At 44.1% G+C, this 21134-nt stretch overlaps 1 protein-coding gene across 8 annotated transcripts in view; it reads left to right on the top strand.

The window, feature by feature from the left end:
• PAFAH1B1 (platelet activating factor acetylhydrolase 1b regulatory subunit 1) overlaps positions 1–10761 on the top strand; it is a 480612-nt gene extending 469851 nt beyond the window's left edge. For all 8 annotated transcript variants that reach the window (XM_085649933.1, XM_085649934.1, XM_085649932.1 and 5 more), the window contains one exon: positions 3327–10761. In XM_085649933.1, the coding sequence (XP_085506059.1) occupies positions 3327–3400 (74 nt within the window). In that variant the 3' untranslated portion in view covers positions 3401–10761. The remainder of the gene's footprint in view (positions 1–3326) is intronic.
• The last annotated feature ends 10373 nt before the right edge of the window (positions 10762–21134 follow it).

Genomic DNA, 21134 nt, shown 5'->3' with positions numbered 1-21134 from the left:
GCCACACTAGACCTCAAAGATGCGTATTTCCACATACCCATTCACCCATCACACAGGAAAAATCTCAGGTTCACTATTCAAGGGCAGCACTACCAATTCAAGGTTCTTCCCTTCGGCGTCACAACAGCACCCAGAGTTTTCACAAAGTGCCTAGCTACTGTGGCGGCACATCTATGGAGGCAGCACATACACGTCTACCCTTACCTGGACGACTGGCTTGTTCAAGCAAAGTCAGCCCAGCAATGTGCCAGCCACATGTCCCGCACCATTCACCTCCTCCACAGTCTAGGGTTCTCACTAAATTACCCAAAATCACATCTCCAACCCGCACACGTACAACAGTACCTAGGTGCGACCATAGACACTCTGGCGGCCACAGCTCAGCCAAATTTAGTGAGAATCAACAGCATGCAAATGCTGATTTCCAAGTTCAAACCACAACACTCCCTTCCCGCGCGAGTGTTCATGCAGTTGATAGGCATGATGGCCTCCTGCATTTTCATAGTCCCACACGCGAGACTACATATGCGCCCGCTTCAGGAGTGCTTAGCACGTCAATGGAACCAGGCTCACGGACAACTAAAAGACCTAGTGTTGGTGAGCGGTCGGGCATACAACTCTCTGCATTGGTGGAATCCACAAAACCTTTGCAAGGGCCGACCGTTCCAAGAGCCTGTTCCACAGATAATACTGACAGCGGACGCGTCTCTCCAGGGATGGGGAGCTCATGTACTCAACTACACAGTGCAGGGACTATGGACAACACAACAAAAGAAGATGCACATCAACCTTCTAGAACTGATGGCAATCTTCCTGGCTATGAAAGCATTCAAAGTACACTTGTGCAACAAAGTCGTGTTGATCCGGACGGACAACATGACCGCCATGTACTACATACAGAAGCAGGGAGGAACACACTCTCCACAGTTGTCTCATCTGGCTCAGAGCATGTGGAAGTGGGCCATTCAGAGGAACATGTTCCTCATGGCGGAACACCTCCCCGGCAAGGACAACCAGATGGCGGATCTGCTCAGCAGACACAGCCACCAGATGCACGAGTGGGAGTTACACCCATCAGTACTCCAACCGTACTTCCAGCAATGGGGTCATCCAGAGATAGACCTATTCGCCACAAGCGAAAACGCAAAATGCCAAAGCTTTGCCGCCAGGTTCCCACATCCACAGTCGCAGGGCAATGCGATATGGATGAACTGGTCCGGCATATTTGCGTACGCTTTTCCCCCAGCACCGTTGATACCGCTGGTGGCTCGCAAACTCAGACAACACTCACTGACACTCGTCCTGGTTGCTCCAACGTGGGCACGCCAGCCATGGTACACCACTTTTCTCGAACTTTCCGTGGTGCCGCATCAAAGGCTGCGGATCAAACCCGCGCATTTGACGCAGAACCATGGAGAGATTCAGCACCCAGATCCGCAACAGCTGAACCTGGCAATCTGGCTCCTGAAGTCCTAGAGTTTGGCTACCTAAACCTGCCACCTGACTGTATGGACATCATTAAGGAAGCTAGAAGACCCACTACCAGAGCTTGCTATGCAGCCAAATGGAAAAGATTCGTCATCTATTGCAATAATAATGACATTAACCCGCTAGACGCATCCATCCAAAACATAATTTGTTACCTCTTACACCTATACCGATGCAATCTGGCGTACACCTCGATACGTGTCCATTTGACCGCAATATCAGCCTATCTCCAGAACAGGCAGCACCTCTCTTTATTCAGAGTGCCTGCCATCAAAGCATTCTTGGAAGGACTCAAACGAGTAATTCCTCCAAGCCACCCACCGGCTCCGATGTGGAACCTCAACTTGGTCCTCACACGCCTGATGGGTCCACCCTTTGAACCTCTACACTCATGCGAGATTCCTGGAAAGTAGCTTTCCTAGTAGCGATCACTTCTTTAAGAAGAGTTAGTGAACTCCAGGCACTAACCGTTCAAGAGCCATTTATACAGGTTCACGCCAACAGGGTCGTACTACGTACCAACCCCAAATTCATGCCCACGGTGATATCGCAGTTCCACATGAATCAAACTATTGAACTGCCCGTTTTCTTTCAAAACCCACAAACTGTCGCAGAAAGAGCACTCCATACACTAGATGTGAAGAGAGCCCTCATGTACTATATCGACAGGACTAAGATCTTTAGGAAGACTAAACAACTTTTCGTTGCCTTTGCCCCCACACCACAAAGGTAACGCTATCTCCAAAGCAGGTATAGCCAGATGGATCGTTAAATGTATTCAAATTTGCTATCAAAAGGCTAAACGCACATTAACGATTCCCCCACGAGCCCACTCAACACGCAAGTTAGGGGCCTCCATGGCTTTCCTGGGAAACATCCCTTTGCATGATATATGTAGAGCAGCCACCTGGTCCACTACACACACATTTACCAAACACTATTGTGTAGATGTGCAATCAAAACAGCAGGCAGCTGTAGTACAGGCTGTTCTCAAAACTCTTTTTCAGACCACTGCAGCTGGCACTGGTAGCCGCCGCTAATAGGAGGTACTGCTATGTATTCTATGCACAGATATGAATTCAGCAGCCCACATGCCTCGAACTGAATATGCTACTTACCAGTATGCATCTGTTCTTGGCATGTAGGGCTGCTGACATTCATATCGCCCTCCCTCCTCCCCGGCGCCTGTAGCAGCTGCAGCTCTCAGAATTACTGTAAGCATGGTCATCACTTTCTGTATCTACTCCATCACTGCCACAATGGCGAAAAACAATCTGAGGATGGAGAGGATGCCCATGCGCACTGTAGTCCAGGGGAGGAGTCACCTATCCCAGGATACTTCGAAGACTCTTCCAGGACAACAACGTGCAAACATCCGGACCCAACACTAGGCGGCGATCTATGCACAGATATGAATGTCAGCAGCCCTACATGCCAAGAACAGATGCATACTGGTAAGTAGCATATTCAATCCTACGTCTTGCATTGAATTCCTGCAGCTGTTTGTCTCACAATTGTGAACTTCGAATTAATAAAATGCAAACCAAAGTGAATTATGCAGGGCGGTTAGTGGTTGTAGTGATGGGCAAAAATGTGTAATTGTTTCATAAAAATTACTTCAATAACACTTAAGCTGTCACCTGTGTAAAAATTGTGAGCAAGATTTTCCTTTCCGTACCTTGGTAGCTCAAGAGCACTACTCTGTGTACTCAAAGTGAATGTTAAATTTAAGTTTCGGAGGAAAAAAATGGGGTTTAATACTGGTGTACTCTACCAAGTGTTGCATGGATGTCATGTTTTAATCAGTTTATAAATTCCTGTCTTTGTTCCTCTTTCAGATTTCCACAAGACGGCACCCTACGTGGTCACTGGAAGTGTAGATCAAACAGTGAAAGTGTGGGAGTGCCGTTGATTTAATCCACGCTGCAGCCTCTCACCCTCACCCACTTGCCCCCTTTCCTCTGGATGCACTCAGATACCATGGTTACCCATTGAGCTCTGTTTAAATAACTATTGTCCTTTCATGTAAATTATTCTGGATGTAGATTGAGCTTATTAAATGTTACACACAAGTATTCATGCATGGTGAATCCAAATTGTATACTGTAAATTTACATACGTTGTCTAGAAGTACCATAGTTTAATAAACGTGGGCCGGCATTGGTCACATCAGACCTAAGAAGGCAGAAGTTTGTTAGCTGAAATGAGGGCACTAAAACTAATCAGTTGACAATGTCATTCTGTTCTCTTATCTTATGAGGCTGGAAGGTTGGCCTCGTGTGGGCGGGAAAAGTGCAGATTCCTGTAAAGAGAAATTTGTTTGACAACATTAATGCATCAGCTTCTTCTAATAACACAAAAACCTTCATTCAGAATTTTCTGAATCCTGTAACTAGAAGATATGGAAACTTTTGTAATGTTGTCTAGATGAATTTTACGCATATCCATGCGTCTGATCTTTCCCCAAAGTTACGTGAATGGTCTGGGGGTGATAGTTCCATCAAAATACTGAAATATACTACGATATATATGTATATTTACCCACGTGTTAATACAATGTCAAAGTACCTTTTTTGGGGTATTGGCAGGCCTTGCTTTTTTTGTTTGTTGTGTTTTTTTAATAACCCACCAATCCATAGTTTGAACAGACCGTGTAAGAAATTGAGCGGGCCATGGATTTTGCCTGCAAATTCCATTCAAATAGGAAGATCTGTGGACCCTATTAGAGTAATCTTAGTGGTGCAACCGATCTCTCCCAACTTATAATACGTTATTCCCATTTCATTTTAACGTGATTTATTAGGGATGTGTAGTGCCCAAATTATGTGTGACAGGAGTCCTGTTGATACACTGTTTTCCTCTTTTTTTTGAGGTTGTGGACACTCTGGAATCCTTCTGAAACTGAAAGGTCTTGGATAATAGCGGATTAATAAAGTTGACATCAAACATTTAATGTCTTGCAGCTCTCTCTCTGGTGAGACAAAAGGAAACACCGTGTGCTGTATACTAAACTTTGGTTAGAAATTGCCTATTGAAAATGTATCAATGTTTTAGTTGGTACTCAACCAGTAAGCAGTTAAAAGAAAAAATGCTCACATTTAATATGTTGTTAGTCCTTCATTAAAAGTTAAGACTTATGGTTTTGAGTGTATACAACTTGATCAGTCCTTTACTAGCTGCAGGAATCCAAAAATATATACTTGCATATCCCTTTAATAGATTACAGTTTTTGTCATAAGAGGGCACTTAATGTGTGGAATTGCAGTAACATATTAGTTTTTTCCCCCCATATCAGTAAGTTTGGGGTCTGTAAATATATGTATTAGACTAGGGAGAAAAGTCTTGTAAATGGAGGATAGCCACTCTTGGACACCTGCGTGATATGTAATAATGTCGTTCTTCTCTTAAGGTTTCTGTTCATGGAGCTACTCTGAATTTGTTGGTGGCAGGACCCTGGAGCCTATTTTGATATTGAGGAAATCTAGATTATAACATACATGTCCCATACCTTCTTTTAAGAGTTTGTCATCAGTTTTTATTCCAGCTTTCACTGTAGAACAGTTTTTGGACAATACTTTTCTTTCAAGTATTTTGTCAGTTGGTATGGTTGCTAGGCATTAGAGATTCTCATGTTCCATCGCCCCCACAGTGCTGTTTCAAAACACTTTTTTCCACTTAGTCCATCCAAAATTATCCTGCATTTTGAAGCTGCTGGATTTGGTTTCAACCATTCCACAATTCCCTTAAAACCGTACGTCAGTTATCATTGTCCTTCTGAGGAGACCTTGAAAAAAGTAGGGTGTCTCTGGCATAGAGTTAAATGAGTTTATTCAAGATTACGTGTATAAATTATCTTTGCAGTCTCTAGCTAGATAATGAGATGGTGCATCCTTGAACCTCTCCTATCCACAAATATTGATCTGTACCTCCTGTCTCCAGGTTAGTACCATGAGGAGTGCTCTATTATCTGTGGAGCGTAAACCCTGGGTTTATGACCACCCTACTCTAAAAACGGAGTGTGGTTATTTATATAAAGAAGCACAGCAGGGCTGATTGCAGAGCAGCCAATTCTGATCTCTCTAAGTAACACCCAGTAAGTGTTAACCTGCTCCTGTGTTCAGTTTGCTAAAGAGGGACACTCTCACTGGCTTGTCCTAGGAAGTCGTGTAGATTCATCCGTTGAACAGCTGGTCCTTTTTCCTGACCTACAGTGGCTCAATTAAGCGAGGGAACCTCTAGGACTATTGACTTTTTGAATATCTTTATTTTGTGTTTCTTTTTGGTAAGTCTTCCACTTGTACTTAACATGGATGGCAGGATTGAATCGGAGTTTTATTACCTTTATCCCCTAAAACTAAAGCCCTTTGTATGATTCTTTCATGTAAACCACTTCACTCCTTCAGCTGCTGATTGCCTGTGTCATTTTAAAGTATACATTTCAATAGAAACACACCGTTGTTCAGATGAAGATTAATTTCTCTTCTTGGGGCTTGTCTAAAGTAAGGCATGCTCCTCTGAAATGCATGCATTAGTGATGTTTGTTCTCCAAGAGTAGTGATCGTAGTACATTGAGGCAGTCAGTGATTTAGTATTTAATGTACTGAATAGGACTTGGCAAATATAGATGGTGTCCTGAAAATCTTTAACCAGACGTTTTAGAGAAGAGTATTTCGTGAGTAGTCCATACTGCAGTTTACTATTTGGTTCCATTTACTACGATAATCTTTTTTCTTTATTATAAATCTTGGTGTAAGAAAATTGTAGTTTATTCTGATATTTTCAGAGTGTTGCACAATGGCCAAGGCCTCTTTCATTTGACTACCTGTTCTGTCCTCTTCCAAGCACACATTGATGGATAACATGCCAGCAAAGAGGATCTGGAATGGTTTCATTTGCCTATTATGAAGAACTTTGGTCATGCCAATTTTTGTTACAGGAAATCTCATGTATTACTCGCCCACATACACAGATTGAGAAAGCAGAAGGCGTCTAAAGTAGGTCCTATTGTAACTTATCAAGCCACTGAATGATTTCAAGGCATCTGCAATTAATTGCAGCAAACATTTTGCTACCTTTTCCTTTCAGCCACTTCAAAAGGCAGTACATGTCCTTGGCAGGTGCACTGAGGCACACTGATTATTATGATCCACCCAGACTTTTTGTTGTCCTTTCTCTGCAATACTGACAGTATACCTGAATTAAGTCCTGTGGGTAGTGATATTAGCTGCACACATGGAGTATCTTAATCCCGCTCTTTACTTGTTTTAGTTGTAAATACTCTTCTTCCAGACATATACCTCATTTATCTACTGTGGTTGGGGCAAAGACAAACTTCCACTTTTGAATTACAGTTCTGATCTACTTTGTGATCCAAAGGATGCTCAATTTAATGCAAGCACCATCTCCCAGGTGCTTCAGTATTTTGGACCTGCTTACTAAGAAGGAGCAGGACATATTAATTGCAGGAAGCTTGGCCTAAAATAGAAGATATCACAGGATTTATTTCCTAATGTGTTGGAAGCATTTTGGATGGTGTATTGCATTACCATTACGAAACTCCTTTGTTACCTGACATTGACTCATTTCTAGGCTGTAGTCCAATAAGCATTTAAGAGAAGCCAACAATTGTTCTTTGAAGCCGATTTAGAGGACTTGGTCATCTAGAAAAAAATATTGATAGTTCCCAGTTAATGCCTCCGTATATCTTAGCCATCTCTTTTGTCTCATATCTCTCTTGAATTGCCACTTTTTCCAGCGAAATATGCTTGTTCCGCTGCTTTTCCATCCCAGTTCATAGTCATTGTGTTTGCATTGGAAAGTATAGTTTGGCTCATCTCTAGTGGTTCTTGGTGTCCACTCCGTAGTGTGGTTGCAAAGAATCCCTTTGGCGTTGGGCTATCGACTCCATGGTTTGTTTAGTGTTTAAACTAACTCTTTGTGGTTAAGGTGTTTATTGATTTCGTATCTCTTCAAGAGATTTTCTTGGGACATCCTGTTCTACTCTGAATTGCAAGGTTATCGCCACTTTTACTAAGTTCCTGGAGAGTTACTTTGCTTATCCGTCCCTTATGTTTGTGCTTGTTTCAATTCTGCAGGAACCAGCTGGTTTCAACATGTACGCAGCTGAGGTGGACGAGGTAAAGGTTACTGAAAAGCTTTCTGAAGAATTATTCAGGATTGCAACAGATTGTTATGCCTATTGTGTTTATGGGAATGTACCTGGTCAGTCTTTTCCAATTCACTGAGAAGAGTATAGGAGTACATCGCCACTTTGATGTCCCTGACATTCTGGTTACACTAGGCTATAAGCATGCATTATTTTGGATAGCTTAGAATGAGGTCCCCTGTTCTGTAGGATTATGATTTCAGATCATATGTTCTCTATTCCAGGTAGATTGCCTGAAACTGAAGCACTATGGTACTCTGCGTCCTATAATTCCAGCCTATGCTGTGGGAATGGGTGAATGATAGCAAATGGTCTTTTTTAGATTCTGGGGTCCTGCCTATGAACGTCAGTACGTTTACAGGGTGGCATCATGGACAGAACAGTCTTTACTGGGTAAGTAACTGATTTTTACTCTATTTTTATTTGTCCTGTCACACTATTTTCCTCACACATACTGATTCAGCAGAAACACTGTAGCTACATTATGGGTGGAAAATCTAGAAAAATTATTTCGTTCTGTATACCATAAAGGTTTTGCCATGTGCTGGTTTGCATTTAAATTGGAATATCTAGAAGACAATACAAAGCTCGAATCACTCTTTTACATGTTAGATTGACATTTTAACATACTATTCAAGTACGTTTGCCAGTGCTTTGTTTTATTTATTTTGAGTAGTGCAATATTTTAAGTACTGCTTTTTAAAGGAAGCATTTGATGTAAAAAAACGTTGAAGGTGCTTGGATTGCATAGGTGCACATGTGCTTCTGAGATTGGTGTAAATGTGAATTTTAGTCCTCCCGATTGACCAAGAAGTTTGTTACAAAAAGTAAGTGTTCTGACATACTTTCATTTTCTGAGATTTCAGTAAGGTGTTTAAGCTTTTTCCACTAATATAAAGTAATTAAAACAATTACACTGTTCCAATGTACACAAACAAAAGTGCAATCAGAAAATACTTTTTCTCCTGACTCCTTGCTTTTTCAGTTCTCAATCCATTAAAAATGTTATACTTGTACTCGCTCTACTAACATTGTTGCTTACTGCCAAGTGACACGCCCAATGATTATTTTTGTTTACTGTTCTTAAGGAATGCTTTTTCATACAATTATTGATATACAGTCTTTTTGTTTAAGTTCACAACGCTTTCCTAACTAGCTCCTCCTGCCGTGCCCACAACCACCTCCAAAATCCCCACTAATCTAGTGATGCACCAAACAGGAAAAATCTTTTAATTTCGTCAATCATTTCTCATTTAGAACCATTTTATTCAAATATTTGTATTGTACCACTGATTATCATCTGTTCAATTTGCCCATTTATTTTGAGATTTCTTTGTCGGCACAGAGTAGTTGTTTTTTTCAGCTCTTGGTAGAAGTGTCATATCATCCATGTCGCCTCACTAAGGTGACAAGACATGTTTAGTTTTGTTCAAGATACCTTCTTTAATAGTGGTATACAATAATTGCTCTAAAAGAGATCTTCTTTAATTTCTTAGTAGAACTGACGATATCTTCTGATTTATTCCTAGATCATTTATTAATTGAATAAAAATCATTTGTTTTTGTCTTTTGAGTAAGCATAAACATGATACCAAATTAGCCAATCATATCTACTCGTTTATGTATAAATGCATGGTTCTCTCTTGAAGGCTATTCTTTAGTCTGGATTTGGTCAAGAATGCTATGGTGAGGTAGAAACGCTTAAAAAACGAAGCACTTTCCAGAACAGGATTTTTAATAATTTTTTGACATTTTCTTTAAGACCATTTACTGATCTCAGGGATAGTTTATAAAAACGTCTTCACTGTGCAATACAAAGCTGCAGTGTTGATATTACACTATCTACCATATACTTTGTTCCTGTGGTATTTACTCATCTGCCTTTTAGTCCTGTGCCTTTTTAGTGAGCACTGCAACAATGGATTTGTTGGTTTGGAAACATGCCTGGAGGAGTTTGAATAGTGGAGAAGGTTATTTCTTCGTAAATAGAATTTGGAAAATCTAGCTTTCCAGTATACAAAGTAGAACGATTTTTCAATAGCTAATGGAAACACGCAAGTTTTAATGGAAAATATATTCGTGCCACCTAATACATGCAAGTCCAAGAAGCTGTCGGTGCGTTTTTGTAGATGCTTAATTTTCTGCTCCAGACAAAAGCGAGTTTAAATATTGATGTTTATATAGCATCTTGCACTTTAGAAGATTAAGCCGTCCTGCATTTATGTATGGTGTGACCAATGATGTGCCCGAGGCACTAATCAGAAATAAAAATAGTTGCTAGCAAGCTGTCCAAGGGCTGTTGAGCACTGTAGTATCTGGAAATCTTTGCTACAGACTCACCAAGTCCATTCTTCTAATAACTGTCAATTTCCTGCTTCTGTTTGTTTTTATGTGACATGGCTGGTAAATATCTATTAAGTAGCTTTTCTCAAAAGCTGTTTAAAAGAAAATGTTTGTTTTTGCTAAACAGTGGTGGCTTGATGATCCTTAACAGATAAATGTTTCTGTTCAATGCTGAAACATTTGAAGGGAAAGGACAGCACTTAAAACCACTGAATTATCTTTCTGGCCATAAATATAACCGTAATTAATCCAGGTTATAAAAGAGGAACTGGTACGCTCAACTGTATTTTCACTTGAAGATAAGTTTGCAATTAAAGCGGGTTAAAACTTTTTGTGTGGGTGGGGGAATGGGATCTGATGGATTTACAAGTCACAACTGGATTTAACCAGCTGTACCTGGCGTTTTTATCTTTCCACTGTATCATGTGAGTGGCTGCTTTCTTGTCCTGCCTTCTCTTTGGGCATCCCACAAGTTTATTCAGACATTGTTAAACAAAAGGTCTTTTAAAGTTGGACGTCCAGACACTGACATGAAGACAAGCGTCAATTTCATAAGAAGGTTGGAATGTCGGAGGAGACTTGGGAGTTAACTGAAGATATTGACATAATTAAAACAAAATCAGTAAAGGAATGTATATAATACTGCTATGTGTTTTACAGTAAGATTTGTTGCTCTCAGACTGTGTACAACAAATCTATTCATGTTTTCTGCATATTAAAAAATCTTATTGTACCAATTCGTAAACTATTAAATGCATATAAAAGGAGAAGTGTATTTCATTCTTTTAAAATGTAAATACTTGTAGACAAGTGATCTGTTTTCCCTCTCGCAGTGCTTGGATATCCGCTTCAAACCTCGACTTGGGGTGTTCCTGTGAGTGAGGAAATGTTTTTATTCAATAGACATGAGATGTTAATTGTTTTGTAAGTGATTTTCATGAATATTTATAAACACTGAATTGTCTTGCCCCCTCTTGGAAACTCTGAGAAGTGAAGACAAAAACGGCCCCAACAAAGCAAAATCTTGAAATACCATACCCATGAACTGGCAACATTTGATTTATAGTTTGCACTTTTAAAAACTATGGAGCAAAATCAAAAGCAAATATCAATTTAAAACTGGGTTCCATAAACAAACAGCACTATGCTGATTAAACATTTCATCCTTTTTTTAAAGCGAGGAAAATAAGTCTGTGGTCATAGGCTTTTAACTTGGAGAAAACAAAAAAAAACTGTGCTTGCACATTAAGGCTGCTGTTGAAACACCAAACTCCCAGCATGCAGCTCAGTGACAGTCCTCCAGTTCTTTTTTTTCCAAGCCTTGTGAATAGGATCCTAGATCACAGGGCTCTACCTTTTCCTCTCACTATCTAGCAGAATGCTTCCTAGTGGCTTATTTTATGGTTCACTCAATGTGATTTACCTTTCACTGGGTTTGAAAACCTTTTTCAGTCAGTTTAGTTACTGAATGAGGTCTGTGTGCTTCTCCATGGATCTTCAATCTTCCTTATTGGAAATTGTTTAAGTGCTTAAAGTACAGCAAGGCCACAGCGTGCTCCTTGGGCCTATGCCTAGCATGCCAGTTCCAACAGCAGTTCTGCCCCTTCTGTGGCTATGGTATGAACTTTCATTGAATGCTTCCATGAAACCATCCCAGCAGACCATGTTGCCTTCACTTGGCTGAGGCTTTAGTGCCCACAGACATTGTAGACAACAGGGACAGCGTGCAACCCAGTCCCCGCCCCTCCAGCTGCTGCTTCCGCGAAGCCCCCTTAGCGTGTTCTTAATAACACACACTACCCTGTCCGATATTTTCTCCCAGGGTGGCCAGCCATCACTTCAGTAAAGTGAGTCCTACAAGCTGTCCAGCTGGGTTAAGTCGGTTTCTTTTCACCATGCCACATCTTTCACGAATCCTGCAGCTGCTCACAGAGGCCATCTGTCGCTTGCAGCGGGAAGTTCAGGCCGTTTTGGCCAAATGGGTCCTAGAAAAGCTTACTGGCATCAGAAGTACATTCTGGTTTCTACTGCTATTTCCTGGTGCCTAAGAAGGACCAAGATCTCTTAATGCCTGTCTGGGAAAGGACCAATTCAACAAGCTCACTTTGGCCCAGGTCTTTTCTGCCCCTGACCCTGGAGACTAATGGAAGTGTTTGATCTGAAGAATGCTTATTTACACATACCCGTCCTGCAGGCCCACAGGCGCCATCTGCGGTTCACAGTGGGGCCAGAGAACTTTCAGTTTGCATGCTCGTCCCTTTGGTTTCATACGTCCCTCAGGTGTTCACGGAAGAGATGGTTGCAGCCCATCTATGGAGTACCAGCCGTCCCCTGTTGGACAACTGGGTGCTGAAGGCCAGTTTGTCCCAAGCAGTAGTCAACTTCTAGACTAGGCAAACCCTCTTTACATTTTTGGAGTTCACTATAAACTTGCTGATGTCATAGCTGAGTTTTACAGACACTCGCTTTCATTTGAACTATTCTGTTCATGGTGTAGTTTTATGCCTTAACCTCCCATCCTTAAAGCAGAAACTCCAGGACTTTGCAGCTATGATCCTGATGTTTCAGCATCTACCCTTGGTCTCAGTGAGGATGACTGAGGCTGCTGGTACTAATGACCTGTATCCTGCTAGTGCAGTATGCCAGGCGGAATATGTGTGCGCGGCAGTGGGCTCTTAAGTATTAGTGGTTATCGCATCAGGAGGAGCTCTCCGACCACATCCAAATTTCAGAAGAGACAGCAAACTACCTGCAATGGTGGCTTTTGGGATGCGATTAGGTCATTGAATACCCCTCCTTCCTCTATCCAGAGCTTGCGAAAGCGACCGATGCAATGTTCCTGGTTTCGGAGGATTCTGGGAGAAGTAGAGATCTTTCTCAATTTGAGACCATTTAGCCAACTATTGGCTGTTTATGGGGTTCTGTTCCCCAGCCGTGGAGCTGCTTTAGCAGAAACAGTCCCCACAATGCCTGAAGGCTTGTTCCACCAGAGCTGCTACTTTGAATCACAGAATGTCTGTTCTTGATGTCTGGCAATGATGTGTAGCTCGGGGCAAACGTTCACAAATCACTTTTGCCTCGACAGGCAGGTCTGAGATGGGCATTTCGTCCATTCGGTCCTGAAAACGTTTTGTATAAGCCATTCCACAGAGGGAGGGGGAGGTGGCTTTTTGATTTGACAGCTTATCAAAGTTGGTTTTTAAATCATTTTTTAGTGTTAATACACCTTCAGATGTCATGGGTATCAGATTTCCCTTACCTAGACGACTAGCTGCTGAAGGCATGCTCGTCCCAGGCAGGTGACAACCACCTCAAGATGACGGCAAACTTGATGTTGGGGTTCACTATAAATGTGCCAAAGTCACACCTGACTCTTTCACAGACACTCCCCTTCATCATATTTATTCTAGATACTGTACAGTTTGGTGCTTTCCACCCGGAATGGTGAGACCAGGACATTTGAGTTATAATTACAATGTTTGTCATATATAGTGCAGATAGCTGAAGTTAATGTAATCATCCTGCTGACCTTTGTACTTTCTCTAGCCCAGCAAGGACTTTCTTTGGGCAATGTTAAAGGTTATGTTTCAGCTCTTTCATTTATGGATGGTTTTGTTTTTGGTTGCTGGATCAGCTTGCATTATTTAAATCAACAGTTGTGATGAGATATTTGAAAAGGGTTACTACATTTGTATCTACCAAAACGCTTGCGCAAAGCCCCAGTGAGCTTTGAACTTAGACTGGATTTTTTTCGATGTGTACTGTTTTTGTGCTGCTGCAGTTTGAAGCTAAATGCGTAAGTGACCTGCAGACTCTTTTTGGCCACCTGCCTTCTTCCCAAATAAGTTTGTGTTCAGGACCCGAGCTTCCTTTCTAATGAAAATGGTCTTTCCTTTTCATGCCACACCCACATCAGACTACACCTCAGGCAGCTTCACCGGCTCGCCATTCACAAACGCAGCCTTTCGGATCCGGTATCTCACCTGCAGGAGTATTCTAAAGGTGAGGGATCTGCTGTTAGACAAAGTATCTGCCAGAAATATAGATACTGAAGCTAAGAAACTTGTTCTTTTTTTTTTTTTTTTTCTTTTTTTTGCCAAATCTTTCGCTGCTTTACAGGTCTGGTTGATACAAAACAAAGCTTTGGGATAAATCTTATCACTGGAAATTCAGAAATACTTTAAAAAGCCTAACTGTTTTTTGGTCCTAATAGAACTGACCATCTTAGGGGCTTGCTTTATATAGCATGTGTAGGAATTCTTTGATCAAGCATCACGATACCCCTCAGGATAAAAGTTGCGTTCTTCAAATGCCAAACCTTACCTTGTTTTCTGTTCCCATGCCAAGAAAGGACGTTTGAGAGGCAGAGGCTTCTATTTAAAACTACCAGGAACTAGAAATAATGGCAATCTTAAATACTTTATTTGTTAGGCATTTTCAGTATGCTGTTTAAGATGCATCGAGTAATTGAATGGATCTGCAATAAATTGGGTTTATTGATTGATAGGGGTGGAAACACCACTTCAGCAACAGCCACAAGCCTAGTCAGTGTGAACCACAGAAGTCATAATTCACCGGTTCTTGAGCTCTGATAGCTTGGCACAAAAGCAGTCAGGCTTAACTTGGAGGCAAATTGTTTAAAGCATTTATACAGCACACAAGTAGTTAAAGTGAAAACAGCACAAGAAATTTCCCAAGCCAATTTTGAAAAATAGAGTAAATATTAATCAATGAAATGACACCAACATTGCAAAAATCCAACCAGTGTTGGTGGAACCTTCAAAGCTACGGCTGTTGGTGCCAGGAGCAGGACGCGTATATCACACACCTTGCTAGAGTATGAAGAGCCAGTAGTCACTGGAGCTTTACCATGGCAATTGTTGTGGGCTGTCCCTGTCGGCACAAAGTGCAGCTCGTGTTGCTGGTTATTGTGGACAGTCACTGTTGGTAGAAGAGCAGGTCCTGCTGGCGCTTTGCTGTGGTGGTTGACCAACAGCCCCTTTGCGGTCACAAGCAGCCACAACACTTATATCTTCACCTTTTCTTTGAGGAGTTTACACTGATACCATCCAAGCTCCATAGCTTAACCCTCCTGAGGCGGAAGCCGGGAGAAGGACTGCACGAACGTTTTTAAAAAACTTTGTAAACTTTGAGTGTCACAACATCTTTTGTATTTTAAAACCTACCTGTCCTTATTCTTGCACTCTGCTCAGGGCTCCATCTCACTTTTGCTAAACCCGCGCCGCGGATTTTAGCGCTGCTGCGGGACAATCTACAACCCTATTGCCGACATTGCCGAGCACACAGGCCACGCCCCTTTGAGAGGCCACGCCCGCCACCGTGCCTCCCGTATAAAAAATGTGCATCTTCCGGTCGCGCAGCGGGCACGCCGAAGGCAAGCCCGTCTGCGCCCGTCCGCGGCCGACCGGGGCAAGGGGCTACCCCCCCTGCCCGATCATCACGCCAGGTTACCACCTACAGCTCCCACTTTCTCCGCCAACTAAAGCAGGAAGCAGGGCCTCCCTGCCTACACGCATGGGACCCATCCATAAAACACCCCGCCTGCAACCAATGCGGGTTTCATTTCTTACTTTACCCTAAAACTGAACCCATACAATACTCCATGCTCCTGCTCAATTGCAGGTCACTCCCCAAGCACTCCATGGAAATCTCTCTACTGATGGAGGAAACCAACCCAGATATCCTCTTTATCACAGAGACGTGGTTGCAAGAACACTCGGAACTCGATTTGGTACAAACTCTTCCATCTGGATACCAAATACTCCGCCTTGACTGCAAAACGGGAATTGGCGGTGGGCTAGCGGTGATCTATAGAACAGGATTCGAAGTCACTAGCATCCCCATTCATCTCCCAGATAGTGAATGTCTTCCCTTCACTATAAAATTCAGCCCCACACATACCTTTTCTGGTATGCTAATATACCGCCCGCCAGGAACGCAAGGACAGTTTCTCTATAACCTTGCCCCAACAGTTGCAAACCTTGCACTCAGCTCCGCCAATTTTACAATTCTGGGCGATTTCAACATCCATCTGGATTCCCCGAACGACCCAAACGCTAGAGAACTATTCTCCAGCCTAGGCGTCCTCGAATAACAGCAACTTGTCCTTGGGCCCACTCACTTAAAGGGTCACCTTCTGGACCCCATATTCAGCAACTGTCCTAACCTCCACGCTGGAAACCCTTCCCCCCTCCCCTGGACTGATCACTTCCTCATTCCTTTCACTTGGACCCCCCACCAACCACCCCACTTCTAAACCCCCGACTGTTCAACAGTCACGTAACTGGTCCAAAATTCCCCAGCCAGAATGGCGGGACAAGCTACAGCTCACTAAACCCGTCAATACTCCTAATCCCATCCAGGGCAATGAGAACTACAACCAATGGATTACCGGCTCCTTAGATCTGGTACTTCCACTAAAACGTACTCGCCCTAAGCGAGGTAACCCGACAGCCCCATGGTATACGATTGATCTCCGGGAGGCCAAACGCACCTGCAAACTAATCGAGAGGAAATGGCGTCTCGACTATCTACCAGCAGACAAAGCCTATAGAACAGCGATCAAAAGCTATAAATCTAACATCAAACTAGTTCAGGCCAAATACTACGAAGAAAAGATCGACAAGGCAGCTTCAAAACCCAAGGAGATCTACCGGATAGCTAAATCCCTCTTGCAACTTCCCGAGGCCCCAAAAGACCACAACAATACCCAGGCCCACTGTGAGGAGCTAGCGGAGTTCTTCTCCCATAAAATAGAAGTCATTAACTCCTCTTTTCCTCACACTGCCACTTCACCAAATGGTATCGCCGACATAGGCCGTACGATAGTTCCACCTAACTCTTTCAATAGTATCCCGCCGCTAGATCTTACCAATCTAGAAAGTATCATGCGACAGGTTAAATCCGGATCACCCACTGATCTGGCTCCCCCGTGGGCTCTCACCCCGATCACCAGTCAGATCTCACCCACCATCCAGGATCTGCTCAACTCTTCACTCCAGACCGGCATCGTCCCGCCTCTATGGAAAAAAGCAATGGTCAAGGCATTACTAAAGAAACCCAGCCTCGACCAAAACAACCCCTCCAACTACCGACCTATTTCCCTTTTACCTTGGCTCAGCAAACTTCTTGAGAGACATGTCAACCTTGTCCTGACACATTTCCTGGAATCAAACAACATACTTGACTCCACCCAGATGGGCTTTAGGCCCCGTCATGGAACTGAGATGGCCTTGATAGCAGTGACGGAGGAGGCAAGAAGGATCCTGGACGGTGGCGGGTCAGCGGCCATCGTCCTACTCGACCTTAGTGCCGCCTTCAACACTGTAAATCATAACACTCTACTCCACCGCCTCGGCAGGATAGGAATCTCAGGAACGGCACTCACCTGGTTGAGATCCTTTCTCACAGATAGATCCTTCCAGGTGTTTGAGAAGGACTCCATCTCCTCCAGTAAACCCCTCAACTGCGGAGTGCCTCAGGGCTCCTCCCTGAGCCCCACACTTTTTAATGTCTACCTCAGCCCCCTGGCTGATGTCGTCTGCCCCTTCGGAGTGAAAATGGTCACCTATGCGGACGACACACAGCTGGTGGTAGCGCTAGATCCTCCTCTTAACTCCTACCACAGCTTACATAAATGCTTGGAGGCAGTTGCCGCCTGGATGTCAGGCTCCTGTTTAAAATTAAACGGGGAGAAAACAGAGGTTATGCTCCTGGGAAATAACATCATCAAATCCATTGATCCCATCTGGCCCCTCTGCTTAGGTAGTCCCCCGCAACCCAAAGAACAAATAAAGAGTCTCGGCATCTGGCTGGACCGTACTCTTACATTTAAATACCAAGCAACCAAGCTTGCTGCCACATGTTTTGGGCTTCTAAGACTACTCCGCAAAATCCTCCCCCTTCTTCCGTTTCACTCAAGACGGATTATGATCCAAGGACTTATCCTATCCCGTCTCGACTGTGGAAACGCCCTATATCTTGGGGCCCCACAGTCTACACTCAACAGACTTCAAATCATTCAAAACTGCGCGGCGAGAACTCTCCTCGATATCCCTCGTCGAGTCTCAGTCAAAGCCCGACTGAAGGCTCTCCACTGGCTCCCTGTGAAGGCAAGGATCGAATTCAAGAGCATGTGTATCGCTCACCGTTCTTATTGGTGAACAAGCCCTACCATTAACCGCACCCTGGTAAATGCCTATCTCCCCAACCGCCCCCTTAGATCTGCAACCTCCCATCTTCCCATAGTGCCACGAATCAGAAGAGCCAGATGTAGAGGTCGGGCGCTCTCCTACAACCTAGCCAAAATCTGGAACTCTCTCCCCCCTCAATCAGATCAGAGCCCAATCTACTCATTTTCCAAAAGCTTCTTAAAACTTGGCTTTTTAATAAAACATCTGTTTAATCCTTCTTCCAGAACCACTAAATCTAGTGTATCCTGCTTCCAATATCCTCTGCAGCGCTGGGACGCCTCTGGGTAGCCATCGCGCTCTATAAATTCTTTCCATTCCATTCCAAGGGTCCAGGGCCTGGGGGCACGTCTTGTGGACTCCAGCAGCTGAGTGCAGATCGGTCCATTTGGCACTGATCAGTTGGGCAGTTGCGTGTAGGCCTCTGGAAGGTTCTTGTTTCCCTATAGCTCACACAGGTCAGCCAACTGACCCTTGGAGTTCTCTATGTAACCTGGGTTCAAGGCAAGGAGGTCCTGCCTCCATATTCGGCCAGCAGGGAAATCCCTCTTACTCAGAATGCAGGGACGTTATGTTATGTTATTCGAGCTTATATAGCAAACAGCTGCCCCAGCAAAGGGGCGTCCCGGCGCTAACCAGCATCAGAAAATGGGCCCAAGCACCAGTTCTGAAAAACGCAGAAGAATAGAAAGAGACCGAGAAGACTAAATTGAAGGAAAGAGAAAGGTTTTGATAGCTTTTCTGAAGTCCAGCAGACACTCCATTCTACGGATCTGAACAGGCAGGGAGTTCCATAACTTGGCTGCCAAACAGCGACAGGACCGGCTCCCCGCACGACAACGTTTCACATGGGGAACAGTAACCAAGTGCTGCCCCAAGGAGCGCAGATGGCGGGGGGAGACATAAGGGTTAAGCAGTGTACCAAGCAGGCTAGGCGTGGCAAGCTTCAAAATCTTAAAAGAAAGACACAGCGTCTTAAATTTGATGCACTCCACCATGGGAAGCCAATGAAGTCTCCGGATGGCGCCAGCAGAGGGGCAGGACCGCGGGAGCCCCAACAAGGCTCTGGCTGCGGCACTTTGAACACGCTGCATCCGAGTTATTTCAGCCTGATTGGCCCCTAATAGGAGCGAACCGGCATAGTCCAATCGGGATAGAATAGCTGACTGAACAATCTGATGGCGCGTTGGGTCAAAAAACTTCAGAAGGGGCTTAAGACCCCGTAAGAGGCCAAAGCAAGTGCCGGCAACTTTTTTGGTATGGTCTTGAAGGCTGAGAGAGGAATCCATCCTTACCCCCAGGTTTTCAACCACTGCCTTCGGGTTAGGAGTACTCCCCAGGACACTCGGCCACCATCGCTCACTTCACAGGCTCGAGTTCTTCCCTACTAGCAAAACCTCGGTTTTGCTAGTATTCAGCTGTAAGTACTTAGTGGTCATCCACTCTGCAACGGCAGTCATGCCACCTCTAAACCTTGAGGCATTCAGAGTGGAACCTTCAGCCAGGGCCACCACTAGCTGCGTATCATCCACATAGACCATGGTGAGGTCCCACTGCCTGGCGACCGCTGCCAGAGGCTGGACGTACAGAGTAAACAAAGAGGGACTCTACGCCGAGTCCTGTGGCACTCCCTGCTCGATGGAATGAGCCTGAGAGAGAAACAGGGGGGAGGAGGGGCTGACACTTGGAAAGATCTTTCGGTCAGAAATGATCTGAACCATTTCATAGCCAGCCACACCCGCCTCCGCCAGCCACTGTAGCAGAATGCCATGCGAGACCGTGTCAAAGGCGGCACTTGGATCCAGCAGGGTCAGTGCCGCTGTCTGACCGGAATCGAGAATGGTCCGCAGATGTTCAGTCATGGCCACGAGAGCAGTCTCCGTACTATGGCCCGGGCGGAAACCATTTTGAGAAGGATCCAAAATGGAGTTCAAAAAATTTGTTAGTGTATTATTAACATGCGCCTCTGCTATCTTAGCCACCCAAGGGAGGGGAGATAGCCTAAAGTTTTCGAGTTTGGTCGGGTCAAGTGATGGTTTTTGGAGACTGGGGGATACCCATGCCTGTTTCCACGGCACCGGGACAATAGCTGTGGAAAAGGAAGAGTTAACTATCTGGCATAGCGGGGCCAGAAAGAGTGACTCCCTAAACTGAGCCGGCTTTAAAGGGTTGGCAGGAGAGCCAGATTTAACTTTCCTGCTCAGCCGAAGAAACTCATCCTGAGAAATGTTAGAGACAGCAGTGGCAAGGGTCTAGAAGGAGCAATAAAAGGAGTGGTCACTTGTGGGAAGGACCGATAGATGGTACAGACTTTCTCAACAAAGAAAGTGGCCAGATCCTCGCACTCCTTCTAAATCTTCCACAGGTCCAGGAGTTTTCTGATGAGAGGTTTGTAATGTGCCACTTTTGTAATTTGGTTCTAGCTTTTGTGTGATGGAATCCCTGGCCTATCCCAAAAAACTGGTTTTGGTTGGTTCTTCCCCTGGATTTGGCTCAAAATTGTCCGGGGTGACAAAGGAAAGGGCAGGCCTGGTGTCAGGTTCCTATGTGCAGGCTGCAGTCAGGGTCCTTTGAATTATCAGGGCACTACTCCGTCAGGGAGACCCTCTCCCTCCACACCTACACCTCTCGTGCCTCTACTTCAGTAAGCAGTACACAACACCACAGGAGAGCCATTCAGTCATGTGACCTTGGACACAGAAAAGCACATTTGGTATAGATCAGAAACATGACACCTTTCTAAAAGTGCTATTTTCAAAACTGTAACTTAAAATCTAACTTTGCAATTAAAGAGGATTGTAGATTACTATTCAGTTGAGTGTAAACATCATGTCTCACTCTGATCCCAATCTGAAGTTATGACTTAAGTGTAATAAGGTAATCTAGTATTAGTCTCTGGGAGAATAGCCTTACAACAGTGAGAAATT

This window comes from Triturus cristatus, chromosome 3_2 (assembly GCF_964204655.1).
Source record: "Triturus cristatus chromosome 3_2, aTriCri1.1, whole genome shotgun sequence".
In the NCBI taxonomy this organism is placed as follows: Eukaryota; Metazoa; Chordata; class Amphibia; order Caudata; family Salamandridae; genus Triturus; species Triturus cristatus.
This window is presented reverse-complemented; position numbering and strand designations above follow the sequence as displayed.